The sequence below is a fragment of the Sesamum indicum genome, linkage group LG7 (assembly GCF_000512975.1).
Source record: "Sesamum indicum cultivar Zhongzhi No. 13 linkage group LG7, S_indicum_v1.0, whole genome shotgun sequence".
Taxonomy (NCBI): Eukaryota; Viridiplantae; Streptophyta; class Magnoliopsida; order Lamiales; family Pedaliaceae; genus Sesamum; species Sesamum indicum.
In genome coordinates this window covers 7048194-7069795 of record NC_026151.1, presented here as the reverse complement: position 1 = coordinate 7069795, position 21602 = coordinate 7048194, and the positions used below count along the sequence as shown (strand labels likewise).

The following is a 21602-nucleotide window of genomic DNA, read 5'->3' as shown; positions in this document are numbered from 1 at the left end:
TTTAAATAAATTGATTACAAGTACAATCAATTCTATCGATATCAAAATCTAATAAGCATTATTACAATAATCATATCCTACTCAATAACACCTACTGTTACAGCAGACAGACAACTCCTATTATGCAGTAAACCAACTACTACTATAAAACAAACAACATCCCACATACCTAATAGACTTCAACCATAACCTCAAAGATTATTGGCCAAAACTTCGCAAATTTGGCCTGTGCCTCAATGATAGTGTTGCATGGATTCGAATGTTCCCACAAATCAAATCTTGGGCCCACTTACCCACCTACACGTGGTAAATACGTGACTTTTGAAGCCGCAAGATTCTTTGGTAATTTGACAATGTTGTGGGGGGCATGAGCATGTAACATGGGGTGTGTGTAGAGTGGACACGTTTAGGAGAATGCGTGTGAGATTGAAATCTGAAATAATGGGGTTTGGTGGTTCAACTTTTTGACCCATCCTTTTATCCTATTGTATTATTCAATATATTATAATTCAAAAATTAATTTAATACATCAATAATTTAAATCGATAAATATTTTTAATAAAATAATACAAAAAGTTACGATAGAAATATAATAAGAATAATTAGACTCGCCTCTAATAAGGTTTGGTGTAATTACATGTAAATACCCTATTGTTTGAAAAATTACATTTAACACTCTTGAGATTTACTTTCGTCTAACAAATAAGTTCATCCATTAATTAATTTCACCAAATTTGTTGATACTAAAAAAAAAATCAGAAAAAAAAATCTATACTTACCCTGGATTGACGTATTACTGACTTATTACAGGTCAAATAAATCTTTTTGTAATTAAATTACCCTCATACTTCTTCACATATTGAAGTATGTAAAGAGATAGATTTTCATCATTGTAAGGATAGTTTAGTTCGAAAAAGTTATTTTGACCTACAATAAGTTAATCGATGATAAATATCAATATTTATTCAGTTTTTTTTTATTAATATCAATAAATTCAATGAATTAAAAAAAAATATTTTTTGCTTTTCCTTCTTTTTAATATTTGATTTGATTAGAATTACGAAAGTCAATTAGAATTAATTTTATTAGGAAACTTTGTTTCCTTCTAGAAAGGAAAGCAGTATCTAGCTTTATTAGGAAATTAATATAAATAGATGATGTAATTCTTAATGCAGGCTTTTATAAAATTCTCTCATTAGTATGCTTAGCTAATCTTATTATTTTCAGTTAAAAATACGGTGAATGTTTAATTCTCGTATGCTGTGAAATTTAATTTGTGCTTTCTACTTCATTAACTTGAGTATTTGTATTGTTCTAAGGTTCTTATCACAAATAATTTGATATTTGAATGATAAGACTGTCAAGAATATTTGTCTAGTCAATTGGACTTTCAAATCTGTAATTGTTTGTTTAGTCTAATTATTAATGGCAACACATCAGAAAATGTAAGGAAATGGAAGGTTGTTATGAATCATTGTTATTTCTTTGATCAATAATGAAATCAAGCATCATCTCGTCTTTAAAGGTTTGTTTGGTTCAAGTGAGAGGAAATACACAGTGAAAGGGGAAGGGGGAGGGAAAGAATAATAGTTTTCTTTCAAGTTGTTTGGTATGATTGAAAGGAGAGTGAATTTCAAACATTTGCAGGAAAACAGATTGAGAAGAAAGACTATTTTTTGTAATTTTATTGAATTAACCCTTATTTTCATTTTGTATTAGAAAATAAATAATTCAATATTATACTAATACAATTTTAGTATATAAAAAAATTTAAAAACCTAATCAATAAAAATATTTTATCAAATATGAATAAAAATAAAATAATATTCATCAAAATATTATACTTTGATCAAAATGAGTATTGTTAATTTATTTTAAATTGTTTAGTTAAAATAAAATAAAAATTACTAACAATATTTTAACTATACGTTCGTTTTTACTTTCACTTCTCTTATGCTCCCACTTTTCGCACAAGCCAAACACACTCTAAGCTGAAAGTCTTTTCTTATATTATTCCTTTTTTCCAATTTTATTTCCAAAATTTAAATTTCACCAAATCCCACTTTCATCTAAAAAAATTAAATTAAATTCAACCCGTGCGAATTCGAACCGACTCACTACTTTCACAAATTTTAATGTAAGATTTTATTCCAAAAATTTAAAGGAAATTTAAACAACAATCAGACGCTGCTCACACCACAAAGAGAACTTGTACTATGCTTCATTTTTCATTCATGCATTTTATTCAGTTATAGGAATTTAAGCACTTCCACTTCACAGCCTGCTTTAAGGCTTGGCGCCACCTCCGCCACCAGTGCGTCCACCAATGTAGCCGCCTCCGCCAACATAGACGCCTCCTCCGCCACCGTCTCTTGAGTATTCGACATGATTGACCTCAACTTCATTTGTCTTCTCAGCCTCTTTAGCTGTGATTGGTAGAAGACATGAGTTACGTTACGTTAATCAATTCGAGACTAAAATAATTGAAAAAGTGCACATGACCAGTTTAATTAAGTGCATTTTTTGGTCACTTTAGTAAATTATGATTATTTGTGTTCTCCGATCTGGGAAAAGTTTTTTAAAATTATAGAAAATATTACTACAATAACATTATAAAAAAGGAGAAATTGACAGCGAAAATTCAATTGACATTTTTAATATAGTCCGTAATTATATATATATATATATTTAATGAGAAGAATTTTTTATTTTATCACAATAATACATTTCAATTAGCAAAATTACAATTAATGATAATTATTTCGTAAAAATTGTTATTAACAAAAAATAGTGAAAATTCTGTGTATAAAGTTGTGACTAAATAGAATTATAGTGAGACATGTAATTATTGTGACAATATTGTGTTGTACTAATTAGATATAGTGACGACTTTACACAATTCTTAATTATCACCGATAATTATATAATGACATAATAAAAAATTATTGTCACTTAATATATATATTAGTGATAATTTTAAAACTGTTACTTGATTTTTATCACTAATATCTTATTTTTTTTGTGTTTGAATTTATATAGGACTAAAATAACACTCCATACTTTACAGGATTAAAATTATAATTGGTTGAGAGTAAATCACACTTTTAGTCCCTATACTTTATGTCAGAGCCAATTCTGGTCCCTAAACTTTTTGAGAGACGATTTTGATCTCTAGTTTTTATAGATTATTATGATTTTGATTCAATTTATAAAATTGAGTTTAAAGATGTCAAAATAAGGAAATTGGATGGACCAAAATCTTTATAATTTGTCAATATTAAAAATCAAATTCGTGTCTCGAAAAATTTATGGACCAAAATTTTAAAAATTTGTAAAATTAGACCCCAAAATTATGTTTTGAAAAATTTAGGGACTAAAATTTAGTTTGGCCCAAAATATAAAGACCAAAAGTGTAATCTACCCAATTTGTTAACAAGTTAAAAGGGATAAATGTACTTCCGGCCACAGTACCATAGCCGCCTCCGCCTCCGCCTCCGCTTCCGCTTCCACCACCAAAGATGCCACCACCATAGCCGCCACCGAAGCCATCCCCTCCCAAGTTTTTGAAATCATTGACCTCAACTCCATTTGTCTTCTCAGCTTTCTTAGCTGTGGTAAAAACTGTGAGTTACGTTACATTAATCAATTCAAGACTATCGAAAAAGAGCATATGATTAGTTTAATTAGATTTATTTTTTGGTTACTTTAGTAAATTTTGGCTATTTTTGTTTGCAATTTGAAAAAATTTTAATACAAAAACAGTAGAAATAATTCTACTTTACAACTGATTTTATTCAACAATTGACCAAAAGAAAATATTAATAAATAATAAATTTCATGAATTTCGAACAATCACATAATGATATTCCGATTTAATAATTCGTCCTAATCAATTAAATTTGCCCATTTAGACTGTATTCGGTTGAAGTAATGAAAAATCAACCAGCTTTTGTTCTTAATTTGAATAATTTTCTAATCTAATTATATGATAAAAATAAATTAGTGTCTGATAGGAGAAAGACTTGTCTCCTCATGAGTGGATCCTATTGCCAAAAATATTAAAAAAAGATTACTACAATAACATTAGAAAATAGGAGAAATTAGCAGAGAGTCGTAAAAATTATTATTAACAAATATTAGTGAAAAAATGGTGTATAAAATTATGACTAGATATAATTATAGTGAAACTTGTAATTATTATCACAATATTGTGTCGTCACTATGTATAACAAAATTACGACCTTGTACACGCACTCACATACACACACATAGATTCGTAACACAACCACAAATATATACAAATATTCAATAAATCCAAAGGAAGAACGATAATTTCAGTCCTGTAAGTACGACAAGAATACAATTTTAGTCCTACATGAATTATTTTAATCATTTTGTTCCGTAATTTTAAAAAATTCACGTACTGAGGACAAAGTGAACAAAATTTGCTAAAATAGATGGAAAAAAAGTACACCCAAAAACAATCTTTTTTTTTTTTTTATCCTCAACGCATGAAATTTTTAAAATTATAAGATAAAATTATCAAAATAAATTCATACAGAACTAAAATTACCTCCGGATACTTAAAAAGAAATGGATTAAGATTCTAATTTTTGCAATGTACATATGTAATATTACATATAATTGGATTAATGATAGACATAGGTAGGTAGAGAGAATAAAGAAATGCTTGCATGTATCAATGGTATTGGAAGCGTCGGTCAGCTCCACAGCTCCCACTTCAGACCAAATGAGAAGAACCGTAGCTGAGAAAAGGCTAAGGAAAACAATTGCTTTGGGAATCATGCTTTCTTTTCCCATCACTTGAGAATTGATGTTGTGATTTATGGAGCATTGCACATCTCTATTTATAGCCCTCCGTTGTGTATCAAACTATTTACTTATATATTTGATCAACGGTGGGATCACAGTTAGTTGGAAGAAACGGTTTTGATTTCTCCAAAGCCAATCTTACCTATGATCAATTACATTGGTATCACGGCAAATATATATGTTAAGATATTAATATTAAATGAGCCTTCTTTCGAGCAACCTAATCTTTTAGGTGTAGTTGTTTAATATAAAAAATTTTAGGATTGATTCTCATTACTTTTCACTTACAAAAGAAATAAAATTGTAATCTAAGTGCCGTAAGTATTGGGGAAACGAAAATTATAGTCTTCTATGAATTCGTTTCGATAATTTTATTCTGTAATTTTAAAGATATATCAAAATTGAGGATATAAAAATAACTAAAATTTGTTAAAATAGTTGGAAAAATGCACCTGGTTAAGTTGGTCGCGTGCATGTTAAAAGTATTTTTAGCAAATTCCTCTCATCTTTGTCTTTAATTTGCGAAATTTTTAAAATTATAGACAGAATTTTCAAAATAGATGCGTACAAGACTAAATAGGCAGCATCGATCTAACGCTTGTCAAGATGTATTATATATATATATATATATTGTATTATATATATTTTTATAAATATTATGTATATTATTATTAATAACAAAAATAAATATATTATAATTATTTAAATATTTTTTAATTATAATCAATCTTAAGATTAATGTATTAATGTGTTAATTTATTTGTTAAATAGAATCAACCAAATCTTTTTTTATATATTATTATATATTTAGGAAATAATACAAATTAATAACTCAACTCAACAAAATATTAATATAATAACGATAATTAAATTACAATAACTTACATAAAGGGGATAAAAATTTAATTATATTATAATATTTATAATAATTGATTGTAAATGATATATTTATTCTATTATTGTTATTATTAACGAAGCCCAGGGCAAAAGCTACTTCACAATACTCTCCCATGTGTCCCAATCACCCACACAAATAACAAAAATTGGGTAGCCTCTCATATGTAAAGGAGACCAAGTGCTCACCTCCCAACGGTGTTGTAATTTTGAGGGCCCATTTCAATGGGGGATTTACATTCAATCCTACTCTAATGCGTAGTGAGGCTCCCCATGCATAACCCCCATCCTCCATCTCCATATTACTCAACTGGAGTTCATGAATGTGTACGAAAATATCACACTAATCAAGATCCACTTGCATGGGATTCTCGTCCTCCTCCAATTCCATTAAGGATCAGAATATTCTCCTCAAAACTCCACAGGCATTTTGCCAGAGCTCTGTTGCGATCAATGATGTGATTAAAGCGCAATAAGAATCGCGTTGCTGGAAACTGCTTAATTTCCAAGCCCTTCACCGGATTAATCATGCTTTTAACCGATCGGCTAAACCCCTTGAAAGTGACCATCCTATATGCTAACAGCCTCCCGACCAAGATCAACTGATGCCCCTCCAACTTAGCGTTCCATAATTCGTCCGGCACCAGGAGTCCATTGCCCTCCTCCTCTGTCAACCTAAGTGTCCACCCCATGCGTTTGATCTCAGCTTCCATACCCTAGGATCAGAGTGTAACAGAGAGGGTCATAACGAGATCGGCAGGCTGATAATGGGATCAGATACCCTGCGCGCTGCAACCCCTGCCTGAAAGGGAGGAAAAACACATACAAGAGAAAATAAACTCCTAAAACTAACCCCTGCTTGAGGAGTAAGAAACATAAGGGTAAAGTCAAACCCTAAAAAGCGACTGACCCTAACACCCTAAACAACAGCGAACGAAACCTAGAAAGGGACGGAAAACATGACATTAAGCGAGAAAACACCCTATGAAACGAAAAGGAATAGAGCAGCCGTGTGGCCCAAGGGAGCACAAGAAAGAATCCAACGAGGTATGGAAAGGAATACGTAGCAGGTATGATGAGAACGGTGATATTGTGTTGAACACTCTCCAATAAGGCTGGAGAATCAGAGATGAATGATCCCAAACCTCACAAAGAAGTAATTCTGGCTACGACGAGGGATCGATGCCGACGTTCAAAATGTGGACTCATACCAACTCCCATACAAGAGAGGAACTTAATCCTCATAGAGAGGGAACTAATCAAATTATAAAGAATAATTCAATATGTAAAATTTGCACGTGATTTAGTGTCCTATTCGTGATTTAGTGTGGTCCTATTCGTGATATAGTTTGGTCATTGAGGAATAGTTAAAGCTATGGGTACCTCGGAGTGTCAAAATTTAATGCCCAAGTACTTCTGATCAGACTATCCTATGTAGCTTAATAATTACAAAAGAAAGATGCCCCTTTATTAATTTATTAGGATAATTAGATCGCGCTAAATTATATTTACTTTCCCGTATATTAGGGGTGGTTGCATTTCAGGGCATGTAGTTAAGAGTGTAGTAAATAGAATCCCAGAATTAATTTTTTTTTTTTGCTATTGAAGGACTCCGACAACCGAATTTTGCAAATTTGCCGGAAAATGCCTACCTAGACATGAATTAGGGTTTCAATTTGGGGCTTTTGCTGATGTGGCGGTGGGTTTCAACCGGATTTTGCAAATTTGCTGCCACTTGTATGATAATGATATTTCTGATATTTTTACCCCCCCCTCCCCACCACATCAGCAAAAGCCCCAAATTGAAACCCTAATTTATGTCGAAGTAGGCACTTTCCGGCAAATTTGCAAAATTCGGTTGCCGGAGTCCTTCAATAGCAAAAAAAAAATTAATTTTGGGATTTTATTTGCTACACCTTTAATTACATGCCTTGAAATGCAACCACCCCTAATATACGGGACAATAAATGTAATTTAGCCAATTAGATCGTTTTGTCATCAAATTTTATATAAGTAAATTCTTTATAATTTAAAAAGTTATATTTAATATTTTTAACGTTGGTTTTTATTCAATAAATAAAATTTATCGAATTTGCAGTTATTAGCAAACAAAATTGAATAAAAATTTATATTTATCCCGATTGACTTATTATTGATTTAATACAATTTTCTAATCAAACTACACTTATGTATATTCACACTTGCTACTGCAAGTGGGGGTATATCTTTACTTTTATAAAAACAGTTTAGTTATAATTTATTTGACTTGTAATAAATTAATTGGAATAAATATTAATTTTCATTCTTTTTTTATTATTATTAGCAAATTGTAGTGAACGAAGTAGTCAACGGACGTTGCAATAGCAATAGGATAATAACTGAGGGATTCCAAAAATTTAAAAGAAAGCTAAACAACAATCACAGGCTACTAGGGTTTATGTATATGCATGAAAGAAAAACATCATTTTTAATTCATGCATTTTATTCAGAATTCAAAGCTATTATTTAGTATAGGAATTTAAGCACTTCCGCTTTTCTTCGTTTCAAGGCGTGGCCTGAGCTTCAGCATCTGCCTTCTGACCAGCGTAACTGCAGCATCGGCAACCGCCTCCGTAGTACCTCCGTCCACAGCACCCGTAACGGCAGTAGCCACCATGACTGCCACCTCCGCCACCACCCCAGCCGCCTCCGCCACCATAGCCGCCTCCGCCTCCATAGCCACCTGCACCACCATAGCCGCCACCGTAGCCACCCCCTCCTGGGTATTTGGCATCATTGACCTCAACTCCATTTGTCTTGGCAGCTTCCTCAGCTGTGTTAGAAGTCATGAGCTACGTTATATTAATCAATTCATGACTAAAATTATCACAAAAGTGCATATAATCAGTTTAATTTGGTGCATTTTATGCTAATTTTTTTCAACTAAAATAAGATTATAAAAGAAAAAGAGAGAACTTAGCAGGAAAAAATTCATTGACAATTTTAATAGTCATTAATTATATATATTTAGTGATAAGAACTTTTATTTTATCGCAATAATAAATTTCAATTTGCAAAATTACAATTAGTGACAATTATTTCATAAAAATAGTTATTAAAAAAAATTAGTGAAAAATAGTTTATAAAGTTGTTACTAAATATAATTACTGATACATGTAATTATTGTCGCTATATATGTCACAGTTATATATATTGACAACTTTATACACAATTTTTGTCACTAATAATTATATAGTGGCATAATAAAAATTATTGTTACTTAATATATATATATATATATATATATTAAGTGACAACTTTAAAACCATCACTTAATATTTTATTACTAATATCATATTTTCTTGTAGTGTGAATTTATATACGACAGAACTAGCATTTTATACTTATAGGACTAAAATTACAATTTTTTCATATAATTTTTTAGGCTAAAATTACACTTTTAGTCCCTACACTTTAGCCAAAATCAATTTTTGTCCTTACACTTTTCGAGACACGATTTTGATCCTTAATTTTTACAAATTGCTGCAATTTTGGTCTAATCATCAATATTCAATTTAAAGATGTTAAGAATAGGGGAATTGGATGGACCAAACTCTCAACATTTTCTAAAGATTAGGGACCAAAGTCGTGTCTAAAAAAATTTAAAGACCAAAACCTAAACAATTTGTAAAAATTAAGGACCAAAATTATAACTCAAAAAATTTAGGAACCAAAATCAATTTTTGACCCAAAAGATGAGAACCAAAAGTAAAATTTACCCAATTTGTTGAGAAGTTAAAAGGAGTCAAAAGGAATAAATGTATAATAAAAGTGCCACCTTATACATGCACTCACATACACACATAGATTCGTAATACAATCACAAATATAAACAAACATTTAATAAATCCAAGAAAGAAGGATAATTTCAATTCTGCAAGTATGATGAGAAATCAATTTTAGTGTTATATAAATTATTTTAATGATTTTGTTCTGTAATTTTAAAAAATTTACGTACGAGGACAAAGTGAACAAAATTTGCTAAAATAGTTTGAAAAAAAAGAGTGCATGCAAATAATCTGGAGCCAGAGAGAATAGAGAAATGGTTGCATGTACCAATGGTATTGGAAGCGTCGGTCGGCTCCACAGCTCCCACTTCAGAGGAAATGAGAAGAACCGTAGCTAAGAAAAGGCTAAGGAAAATTATTGCTTTGGAAATCATTTCCTATCACTTCGACGATTTCAGAATTGATGTTGTGATTTGTGGAGCATTGCACATCTCTATTTATAGCCGTCTGTTGTATATCAAACTATTTACTTATATCTTTGATCAACGGTGGGATCACAGTTAGCTGGCCGGTGAAGACACTGCTATCATTTCTCCAAAAGTCCACCTTATCTATTATCAATTACATCCGTTTCACGGCAAATATATTTATGAATATATATATAAATATTAAATAAACTTTTTTTTTCAAATAATCTAATCTTTTAAATGAGTTGTTGTTTAATGTAAAAGATTTAGGGCTGAATCACATTATCTTTTATTTTCATAAGAAACAAATTTGTAATGTAATGTCATAATAAGTATAATGGGTCACAATTATAATCTTCTATGAATTCATTTGATAACTTTATCGTGTAATTTTAAAAAAATTACCCATATTAAGGATAAAAATAACTAAAATTTGCTGAAATAACCAGAAAAATGTACTTGGTCACTCGCATGTTATGGGTACTTTTTTGATAATTTTAGCAAATTGCCCTCTTGTCCTCAAAGTGCAAATTTTGGACTAAATTGTTGTTCCTCATACTTATAGGACTAAAATTATAATTTTTTTATTTATCTGCACGTAAAAAAACGTATTAAAATACTAATATTATATAATTTTTTTCTATCTAACAGCTTAACTTTTTACATGAAATTCCGTATAAACCATACATTTAGTTTTGACCTTTTCATAAGCCCGTATTTTATATCCGTGTTGGGATGGAAATCCAATGGTCCTATTGTTCTATTCTTGATTTAGTGTGGACCTCGGAGACTGAAAATTTAATCCCCAAGTACTTCTCACTGTCCTTTAACTTGATAATTTCAAAACAATGTATTAGGATAACTTAACCCGTCTTGTTTACGAGGTTTTGTGTATTTTAGACGTAAGTTCTTTATGATTTGAAAATTTATATTTTATATACTTAGATGTTTGTTTCGTATAATAAATAGAACTCTTGATTAGTTAAAATTTATCGAGTTTGCAAATATTACTAAAAAGATTGAATGAACAATCATATTATCGTCGATCTACTTATTACTGACTTAGTTCATTTTTATGATCAAACTAGACTTATATATTTTTATACTCGCTATTGCATGTGAGGAGGTATATCTTCACCCTTATAAAGATAGTTTGGCCATAAAAATTTTGTTTGACTCGTAATAGGTCAATAGTAAATCAATTCGGATACATATGAATTTTTATTCATTTTTTTTATTAGTATCGACAAATTCTGTGAATTTTGACTAATGAAAATATTTACTTATTGATGGAGACAAACGTCAAGAATACTTGATGTAATTTTTTAAACTATAATGTATTTATGTGTAATTCTGAAGTTCATGAAAAGACCCCTAATTTATTTCTTTGAATCATAATCTTTTCGGTGCGATGTTTGGCATAATGTGACTTGACATGAAATTCAGGGTAAATTACAGCTACTCCCTCTTCTGAAATTTGACATAATTATAATTGCATTCATTGAGTGAAAAATTACAAATACCTCCCTGATTGTGAAGCCCCTGGATGGCAAGGACAAAATTACTATATTACCCTTAAAAATATTTAATAAAAAAATATTTAAAAATATGTTAAAAATTAAGGGGTAGTAAGGTCATATTTACCCTCCTCTCTCACCCATTTGCAAAAACCCTAATTACTAAACATGCAAAACCCATCTCCTTAATCTCTAAACCCCCAAAAATATTTAAACAATTCAACTCAAAAGTTTCCTAAGTTCAAAAAAATTGATGGATTTAGTATTTCTAGATAATTTTAGTACTTTTCATGTTTCTATAGAAAATAATATATAAGTTATATTGTGGTTTAAAATCGAAATCTGACAATTATTTTAGGATTTTTAGTATTTGGGGATTTGGAGGAATTCATGTTTGGCTATTGCTGATGCTGAATCAGAATGTAGGAAGTCATAAGGGTTATTCTTTGTAATATTTTTGTAATTTGTTGGCCTGGGATGTTGCATACTTGTATTTTGTGGGACTAAAATGCTAGATTTATATATTTGTATGGGTGTATTTGTAATACTTTTTTATGTATGCATTATATGTGTAAGGGTTGGTAGAGACCATAAATGAGGTTGCATGTGCAAGATATATGTAGGAAAATTTTTGCACGTATCAAGTTTAGTCAAACCAAATCAATTATAAACTAAGTATATCACACTTCTATGTGGCTAGTCACTTCTCTTAAATTGTACACAATCACATGACAAGTATATTACATTTGTCATATAATTGGTGCAGATTTTATTGACATCGGGTCTAAATTAGAAGTTCTCAAGGTATTGTTTAATAACTTTTTCATATTTACAAAATATTATTGTAGACGGTATTTCTAAATTTTTCCTATCTATATAGGTGAAAGGTGAACCTATCTTGAAGCAAGTACAACTACAAGTTTGATTGATTCTTAAAAATAAGAATTTTATTTATAAAAGATATATCATTTTGTTTCTTAGAACTCTACTGTCTTTCATTTAGTATGGACTTTTTTGTAAGAACTACTACTTTAAATTAAGAAGTTATTTGTTTTTAGATGTATTAATTTTTTATCAATTTTAAAAAATAAATATATCTCACATTATATCCAATAAAATCATGTGTGTGGAAATCGCGTACCACCATTACTAGCATCTATTTATTTGTAGAATAAATACAAAAAATAAAAATAATAGGATCTACTCAGTTAGACTGCCCCGGACAAATTTTGTACCAGGGCAGGCGAGTCCCGAGTCCTCCCAAAACCTGCCCCGTTGCTACCCCTACCCATAATATACAACTCAAGGGACACATTGCAGGTTGTTTTGTATTTAGAAAGTGTTTGCGAGCGTTTTAAAAAAGTACTTTCCAGCTTCTCGCTTCAAAAAAATACTTTTGACGTGTTTGAATGCCAACTTCTAAATAATAAGAAAAGTGCTTTTAGGCCAAAGCTATAAACAAATTGGAAGGTGCTTCTAGATGCGTTGGTTTTTTTTTTTTTTGTAAATAAATTCAACTTCATTTTTTAGTATTGTACCCTCATTATAATATTTTTAATTCAACTTTACCGTTTTTAATTTATTTTTAAAACTATATATTTAAAGTTATATTGGAGTTTTTAAATAATTTGAATAATTTAAAAATAACAAATTTACACTTTCGCATATATAGAATTTTTATATTTTATTTGCTATATCATCATCTAATTATATTATTTCATTGACATATATTGGTTGATTAATTAATAATATATATATATATATTTTTGGCAATCATACAAGTTCAATTGTTGTGTATGAATCAACATGTATATTACTTTGTGAGAGCATTATTATATTAAATATTTATTTTAATATAAAAATATACTAATTGAAATAAAAATTTATTATTTTTTATGAAAATATGATCATTATTGACAAACAACAAGTTAAATAATAAGGAAAAATAGTACTTTTTAACAAATCAGGACAAAACGATCTTTAATCAATTAAGTTTATTTTATAAGTAATATTTTACAAAATATTATCTAATTTAGCTTTTGTTTGTTTTTCATCTTTTTTACAAATACTACCCACTTTTGATTCTGCTAGAAATTCTAATTTTTTCTACAAAAATCACTTCTTGAAAGTAGAAATTTTTAAAAAACTCCCTTAATAAAAAAATTTAAAATAAATGTGTGAATAATAGAGTAAATTTATATATTGATAATTACGATAATTTTCAAAACTTTTGTTTTTTTTTTTCCGTGATATTTATAATATAAACAAATGTATGGCTAATGCGAAGGGTTTGGAAAAATCATTTTTCCTAATTAAAAAGTTAGAGCAATGTGATTGATTGGTGTATTATATCGTGATACAACAGTTATTGTGACGTGCTCACAATAGAAAAAGTCGAGGCATTCTTAAGTTTAATGTTAAGGTGGTGGTGAGCGGATAGTATTTATACAGAATGAAGTTATTACAATCTTAAAATAATATTGTCAAGTAACGTAATTCCTACATAATTGCCGTTTTTAAATTTATATATATATATATATATATATATTCGCATGCATTTTTTTATTGATTTGTTGAAAGCTATTTAAACCTAAATTAAAATTTTCACAACAACAGAACCCCCCTCGACAGACAGATCTGTGCAACAGCCTACCGGAAATGTTGAGACTCAACCTCTCATAGACAAGCATGACTAAATTAGGATTTTTAATTTTTTTCTTAGTGAAACATAAAATTTTCCCATTTATTAATTATAATTTTTAAATTTTGTGAAAGTAATTGTTTCCCATTTTAAATTTAACTGAAAATACAAATCTAATGTAAAATATCTTAATATGGAATATTAAAAATAAGGAATAATTTACACTTCCTTCCTTGAAAAATTATTATAATTATACGTGTGATTTGAAAATTATATATGTTTAGCAGTTCTGAAATTTGTTTATGTGTACCAAATAAGTCCTTTCGTTAATCAAAATTAACTGAGTCTTGATGATATTAACAAAAATAGAAAAAATAAAAATCAATTTACCCCTAATTGATTTATTAGGGGGCTGGGCGTTGTTTGCTTACTATCAAGAAGCCCAAGAGAGAGGGTGTTTTCACAAGTAAGCAGAATTTGAACATGATTGGAGTGTAGAAAATTATTAATCGAATCAGATTTAATTGAATCAAATCAATTATAAAACAAATATATCATATATGTTATGTGATTGGTCATTTTTTTTTAACTATAAATTTACACATATTAGTTCAGATTTGGCCCGATCCAGATTAGAATTTCTTGATGTGGTAGTTGGTTTTTGGTTACTTGGATAATATATTTCTGATTTTTGTTCAAAAAAAGAAAAACAAACAGTAACATTAGTACTAACTGACAGACAGTAGATTCAGGAAAATTAAAACAAGAAGCAAAACAAATACACACACTATTACACCCATACACCTCTAAGAGCACCTGCATGCTCCTGGCATGAATGAACCAACATCATTCATGGCATTTTATTCATATTTCAATACTGACTTTCTCAGTTTTGAGGCTTCGCCTGAGCTTCAGCATAACGCCCACCACCCGGGTATCCACCGTATCCACCTCCAGGGTACCCACCGTATCCACCTCCAGGGTACCCACCGTATCCACCTCCAGGGTACCCACCGTATCCACCTCCAGGGTACCCACCGTATCCACCTCCAGGGTACCCACCGTATCCACCTCCAGGGTACCCTCCGTATCCGCCTCCCGGGTACTTGGCATCATCGACGGGGGCTCCATTTGCCTTCTCAGCTTCCTTAGCTGCGTTGGAAGTTATGAGCTATGCATTATTACTTTAATGAATTTTGTGTAACTTCACAAACGAAAGCTTTTCAGCACTGTACATTCTTAGATACTTACATACATATATATATATATATATATATATATAGAGAAGATACTTACATACATATATATATATATATATATATAGAGAGAGAGAGAGAGAGAGAGAGAGAGAAGCACAGAAAGAAATGCTTACATGCATCAATGGCATTGGAAGTCTGAGCCAGTTCCCTAGCGGCCACTTCTGAGGATATGAGAAGAACAGTAGCTAAGAAAAAGGCAAGAAAAAGGAATGGTTTGGAACCCATTATTCTTTCCGGAAAAGAGTTGAGAAATCGAGAATCGATGTTTTGATATGAGGAATGGGGTTTGTGTATTTATAGCAAAATCTAGGAGTGGAGGAGGTGTTGTAAAATAATTAGAGGTAGGCCCTTATTTAGTTGGCTGTTGAAGAGATGTTTTCAATGAACCCCAAAAATCCACCTTTGCTTCATTGCATCTATTTGACTCTTCCCATCTCTAATTTGTCATCCTTATCTTTGGAGTGTTCTAAAATATATATCTATATATATTTTTTGAAATTTTATTTGGTGTTGGGAAGGAAAATGCACTAGTTTCATTGCATTCTTCATGTTTTCCTATGATGTTTGTGTTTGAAATTATTATGTTTCGTGTTTGTGTCTGGGAGAAATATAAAATCAAATACTTACACTACTATCTTTGGATTCATGTTTTCGCATTTTCCAGAACAAAGATAAAATACACCTAATATTTATTTTTGTACTTTTACATCTTATTTGTGTGTTTTTTTGTTTTTTAACTTTCTATATATAATATAAAATAGACTTTATTTGACAATAAATAGTGATTTTTGTCTCCAAAAAATACAACATTAAACATACAATATTTATATATAAAAGAGATATGATTTGAAATGAACAGTAATTTTTGTCTCCAAAATCCCGATATCTACATCACATATTTTAAAATATATTAAATTACCTCAAAACACAAATCTAAACATACCATCTATCTCCAACACACACTTACTTATCTCTATTTTTCTCTCTCTATCTCCAAAACACAAAACAAAATACTCAAAATACAAATTCAAACATAATGTTAATGTTGTTGATGTTTTCATTCATATTTATAGATTTGTAATATGGGTGTGAAATCGGTAGATATATTGGGTCGAATTTGGGTTGGATCCGAACGGATTCGATTTAAAATGATTAGGCTTAAAATCAATTAAAATGAATGAATTTAAAATGGATTGAATTGCAAAAGGGTCGATTTAATAAATATTAATTAAGTTCAATTCATTTAAATTTATTGTAAAATATTTTAAACCCAATCCAACAAAAAAAATTATTTAGTGACTAAATTGAAATTTTATAAAAAAAAATATATACCGATTAACATTAAATAAATATGTTTCTTACTATAGGAAAAAAAAAAGAGAAAAGAATAACAAAATTAAACTATACACTAAACATTTAATAGAAAAAATAATAGATATAAAATAAAATAAATAAAGTGGTGGCGAATACCCTGAAAAGCTCTTATCGGTGATGTCAGATGAAATTACAAAAATATTTAATAAGTAAAACTTAAACTGAAAATTAACAAACTTAGTTAAGATAAATGTAAATTAAATTAATATAAAATAAAGCATAATCTTAAAATATAAAATTATTTTAAGATAAATACAAATAGATTAGTATTGTTAAACTACTAATTAATTTAGTAGTAATATAATAAGTAAAAGTATAGAAAAATATATATACATCAAATTATCAAAATATTTGCACATAATTTTGTAGAGTTATTAATATTAATAAAATAATTAAACATAAATAATTTTTTAAAAGTGATTGATCTCATTATATACAAAAAATTAAATAAATAAAAGATGATTTTTTTAACAAAGTACAAAATAGTGATTTATCTCATTATATATATATATATATATATAATAAAATAACAATAAAAGTAATTAAAATTGTTCAACCATCATCGTCATCATCTTTGATTAATTTATAGGGTATCACCAAACTTAATTTGACACAAGATTATAAGTAATAAAATAGGTTGCATATTATATATCTTGGTATAAATATATACTCACAAATAGATATAAAAAATATAAGTTAATTGTAACAAATGAATATTAAAATTTAACATAAAATTTATATGCGTCATATTAAACAATTATTTACAAAAAAAAAAATATTAAAACTAATCAATTTGGTTACTAAGCTTTGTCTAATTTGCATAGAGATTCAATATATAAATAAAAGTACCATAATTTATTATTATCTAAAATTAAAATATATGATATTGATTAATAATTATAATATGTAGTTAATTTTGAATATAAAGTTGATATAGTATTGAATATTGAGTTAAATATATAAAAATTTTAAAAATAAAAAAGTATATTAAAAAATAGAAAAAGCTCACGAGCGCTTATGAACATAATACTTTGAGCTCACGAGTTGACTCAACTGAATGAAATGGAAAAAGCTCACGAGTTGACTCGACTCATCTACCAACCCTATTTATGGTGTACAAAAGACAAATGAATGATTATGTGATACTATATTTAATTGAAAACGGAATTGAATAATGAAATTATTGATGGAAAATTGATTATCGAATGAAATTGAATGATGGAGTTATTAATGTGAAATATACTATCAGAGGACAGATATCCTCTTGGATTCCACTATCCTCACTGCATACTTCTACTATTTTGGACAAGACTTATAATGACCATATTAAAGATACGGTCACCTCTCACCATATACAATATACATCCTTCATATGCATGCGACTGTCATGATTCCTAAAATCCAAAAACTAATCTTATACTATTGGAATCGGGAATATTTGTCATACCAACCAAGCCTCCAAAGCTTCTATATAACAATTTCAATGAGTCAGTTCAGTTAGTTGACAACCCTTGTCAGCTAATCCACTAAAATTGCATAGACGACCTACGTCTATCGTCGATGAAACAAGACACTCATCCAATGAATGCAATACTCAGAGCAAATCTCTATAGGACTCTTGATGCCTAGTCTTGAGGTTCTCAACTTGAAATGTTATGGACTAACTCTCAAAAATTGTTTTGATATCTGCCAATCTATGTGCAATCCAACTACACGGGTTTTTCAATTGGTCTGAGCATTTAACGCGACGTTAAAGTGTAGCTTGACGTAATTAGTAAGTACGACAAATACACACTACTAGAGATGAATACTTACTGCTATTCATCAAGAAAAATATTACTTTAATAAAGATTGTTGAATAGTTTCTAAAATCGCCAAATTGGCTTTTTGATCACATATTCTTACAATCTTCCACTTGACCTAAAGTCAATTACCCATGTAACCCAAACCTATCTGAGTATACCATATTTTTCTGATGATGTAACACAGTTCATATTATTTACTGAGATTACAACCACATTTTAGTCGGATTAATAAATTCATTTATCCATATTACTTATTGTCTCGTGATTATTTTTTGCAGATAGGAGGTTTGTGTAATTATATTTTATTAATTTAGGAGGGTTATGATATATATCAATAATTAATAAGGAGGGTAAATTGCATTTATCCAACAAATTGTACTTTTTATTTCCTAACTTATAATCTTTACACTTTTACTCTCATTGCTTATGTGATTTTAAAAAATAAATCAATACTTTCTAAAGAATTTCACTTTTTGAAATAATAATATTCAAATAATAATAATGGCCACATGAATTGCAGGTAATTTTGTCATCAATTTTTTTAAAAAAAGCAGTAAATGAATTGAAAATAAAACTTTTAATTTCCAAGATACCTAACTAGTTTAAAGAATTCAATACGTAATAAGGGTAAAATGCATTCGCATAATTTATGCAAAGCAAAATGCAATTCCCTCCATATTTGTCGGCAAATTCTAGCCTGAATCCGATTTAGTTAAATGTAATATACTTGTTATGTGATTGATATATAATTCTAAAAAAATGAGTAATTATATAGTAAAAATAATTGATTTGATTCGATCAAATCTAGTCGGAACAAAAAAATGTCCTTTATTCTGTCACATCAAAAATATATATACCTATATTCAACATTCAACATTCTTACACCTATATACTTATATTTGAAAACAACTAATCCAAACATATTATCAGTTTTCGCACAAAAACTGATAAAATATTTTTACATAAATATAATTATTGAAAATTAAAAATAAAAATAAAAACAGAACCAAACGGGCTCTAAAAATCCCGAGAAACAGGCTGCGTCAAACCTCTTATCCAAAAGCAAGAAATATTGAAATCTCACTGAATTCAATGTGTGCAGCCCTGCACTTGCACGTAGAATTAATTGTAGGACAGGGATGAACTGAAGGCTTTCAGAGGGTTGGCCCATGGTTTTAGCATTGTCAACTCTACATGAGGCTCAAATATGATTCTCTTCAAGATTTTGTAGGACAAAAGTGGTTGCAATTAAATCCATCAATTTTGGGTTTATTTATTTTGATGTGTTGATTCAGATATTGCTGCATATTTAGATTAATTTCATAAAAACCATCCATTTACTTTGTGGGTAAATTATGTTTTGTTATTCAAATTGTGCTCATTTTTTATACTTTACCATCTAAGTATTTTATTTTGTATCAATTTACTATCTCAATTTTGTAAAATTTGTATTTTGTCATATATGACCTAATTTTTATTAATTTTCTATGCAAAAAAACATCACATGTTATACATATATGAAAAATATCACATCACATATCTTTAAATATCACATATGCACTGCATGTGATGGTTTTTCGACAAAAAACTTGGCGAAAAACAGTTATAAATGGCAAAGTGTAAAATTTCGTAAAGTTAAGATAGTAAATTGACACAAAAAAAAAGATTTAAATGTCAAAGTGTAAAAAGAATCATAATTCGAATGACAAAATATAACTAACCCTTACTTTAATGAACCACGGTTCAGTTGATATCCATTCAATCCGCGATTCACACCTATTACTTATCAAGGCTGGGTGACGAAGATCTTTCATCCCACTCGGCCAACTCTTGGCCCTGTCTTGTATTTTAACGTTTATGTCCCTAATTATAACTTTACATATTATTATATAATTTTTTTAAAATTAATTGTCAATTAAATTTAATATTAAAATTAACTTTATAATTAAGATTAAAAAAATATAATTTTGAGTTTTATTGAATTAAAAGTGTTATCTATTATAATTATAATACTAATAAAAATTTTACTTTTATTTATGAAATTAAAAAAATATTTTCACACAATGTAAGGACCAGCAGCCTACATATTTGACCAATTCTCCAATTATAACACAACTGCAAAAACTCGCCACATCAATCCTACACAATTAATTGCTATAGCAACTATTTAATGATATAAAAAATAAATAGATTATTTTTTTATAAAAAATAAAATAATAATTTATTTTATATTTTTTAAAATAAAGTAATTTACCTCTATAATCGGAAAGATAAACTGTTATATTTTTATAAAGAAAAATAATTTACTCATTTTTTAAATTATATAGAGATAAATTGCATTTTACCCCCTATTTAACGCTCATATCCTATACTTGTGAAAGGAACAAAGTCCACATGTTGGATCACACTTTGGTCCCTGAGGCTATTTGTGAACAAATCCAGAAGTATGTTGTACTAATCTATTGTCTATACTTTTTTCATCTATACTAATGTAAAATAAATGGTCGTTTTCACTCACAAACGAATGTTTCTAATAACGTGACCCTAAATTTTTTTATTGTGTTAATAATATATTTAAATTGGTTTTCTTTTCGAATTTTAATGCAATTTATCTTTTTATGATATTGCAAATAAATAAATTATTCTCCTATTAAAAAATAACAGCAATGAAAAAATAATATGTCTAAAGGGGATAAATTGCTGCATTTTTCAAAATACGATGAGGTAATTTGCTAATTTTTTTCAAATGGGATAATTTGCTTATTTGCAATATCACAAGGGGTTGCTTTACATTTTTTCCTTTCTTTTCTTTTAGGCCAAATTGCATATTACCACATGTGTTTTCAAAAGTCAGCTAAAAACCCCATGTATTTTAAAAATAGGAAATAAAGCTAATCTATTTTCTTAAATACAGGCACTTTTCCCTCACCGTAGTTGAAGTTAGCGGACGTTCATTTATTTTATCAAAAGATCGTTATGTCCTTATCTATTATATATTATTTCTTATTTTCATGACGTTGGATTGTTTTATTGCATAAAGGTTCT

General features: G+C 28.9%; 2 protein-coding genes across 4 annotated transcripts; both read right to left on the bottom strand.

Moving 5' to 3' along the window:
- Positions 2122-4835, bottom strand: LOC105166470 (glycine-rich RNA-binding, abscisic acid-inducible protein-like). 3 transcript variants are annotated; one of them, XM_020695309.1, is made up of 3 exons: positions 4695-4835; positions 3457-3621; positions 2122-2426 (listed from the first exon to the last, which is right to left on the bottom strand). In XM_020695309.1, the coding sequence occupies exons 1-3, from the start codon at positions 4819-4821 to the stop codon at positions 2287-2289; spliced, it is 432 nt and encodes a 143-aa protein (XP_020550968.1). In that variant the 5' UTR covers positions 4822-4835; the 3' UTR covers positions 2122-2286. The 3 variants fall into 3 exon arrangements, with proteins under 3 accessions (XP_020550968.1, XP_011084143.1, XP_020550969.1); XM_011085841.2 differs by having other exon boundaries at positions 3472-3621; XM_020695310.1 differs by having other exon boundaries at positions 3457-3609.
- Positions 8156-15660, bottom strand: LOC105166512 (cold and drought-regulated protein CORA-like). Its single transcript, XM_020695267.1, has 3 exons — positions 15492-15660; positions 15024-15271; positions 8156-8558 (listed from the first exon to the last, which is right to left on the bottom strand). The coding sequence occupies exons 1-3, from the start codon at positions 15601-15603 to the stop codon at positions 8271-8273; spliced, it is 648 nt and encodes a 215-aa protein (XP_020550926.1). The 5' UTR covers positions 15604-15660; the 3' UTR covers positions 8156-8270.

What these genes read in the sequence shown, in the direction of transcription:
- LOC105166512 (XM_020695267.1), bottom strand. Translation starts at nt 15,603, where the DNA reads ATGGGTTCCAAACCATTCCTTTTTCTTGCCTTTTTCTTAGCTACTGTT. An exon ending in TTCCAATGCCATTGATGCAT is followed by an intron (nt 15,272 to 15,491) that starts GTAAGCATTTCT and finishes CTTCCAACGCAG; the next exon opens with CTAAGGAAGCTGAGAAGGCA. An exon ending in GGCGTTATGCTGAAGCTCAG is followed by an intron (nt 8,559 to 15,023) that starts GCGAAGCCTCAA and finishes AATATAACGTAG; the next exon opens with CTCATGACTTCTAACACAGC.
- LOC105166470 (XM_020695309.1), bottom strand. Translation starts at nt 4,821, where the DNA reads ATGGGAAAAGAAAGCATGATTCCCAAAGCAATTGTTTTCCTTAGCCTT. An exon ending in TTCCAATACCATTGATACAT is followed by an intron (nt 3,622 to 4,694) that starts GCAAGCATTTCT and finishes CGTAACTCACAG; the next exon opens with TTTTTACCACAGCTAAGAAA. An exon ending in CTATGGTACTGTGGCCGGAA is followed by an intron (nt 2,427 to 3,456) that starts GTACATTTATCC and finishes TACCAATCACAG; the next exon opens with CTAAAGAGGCTGAGAAGACA.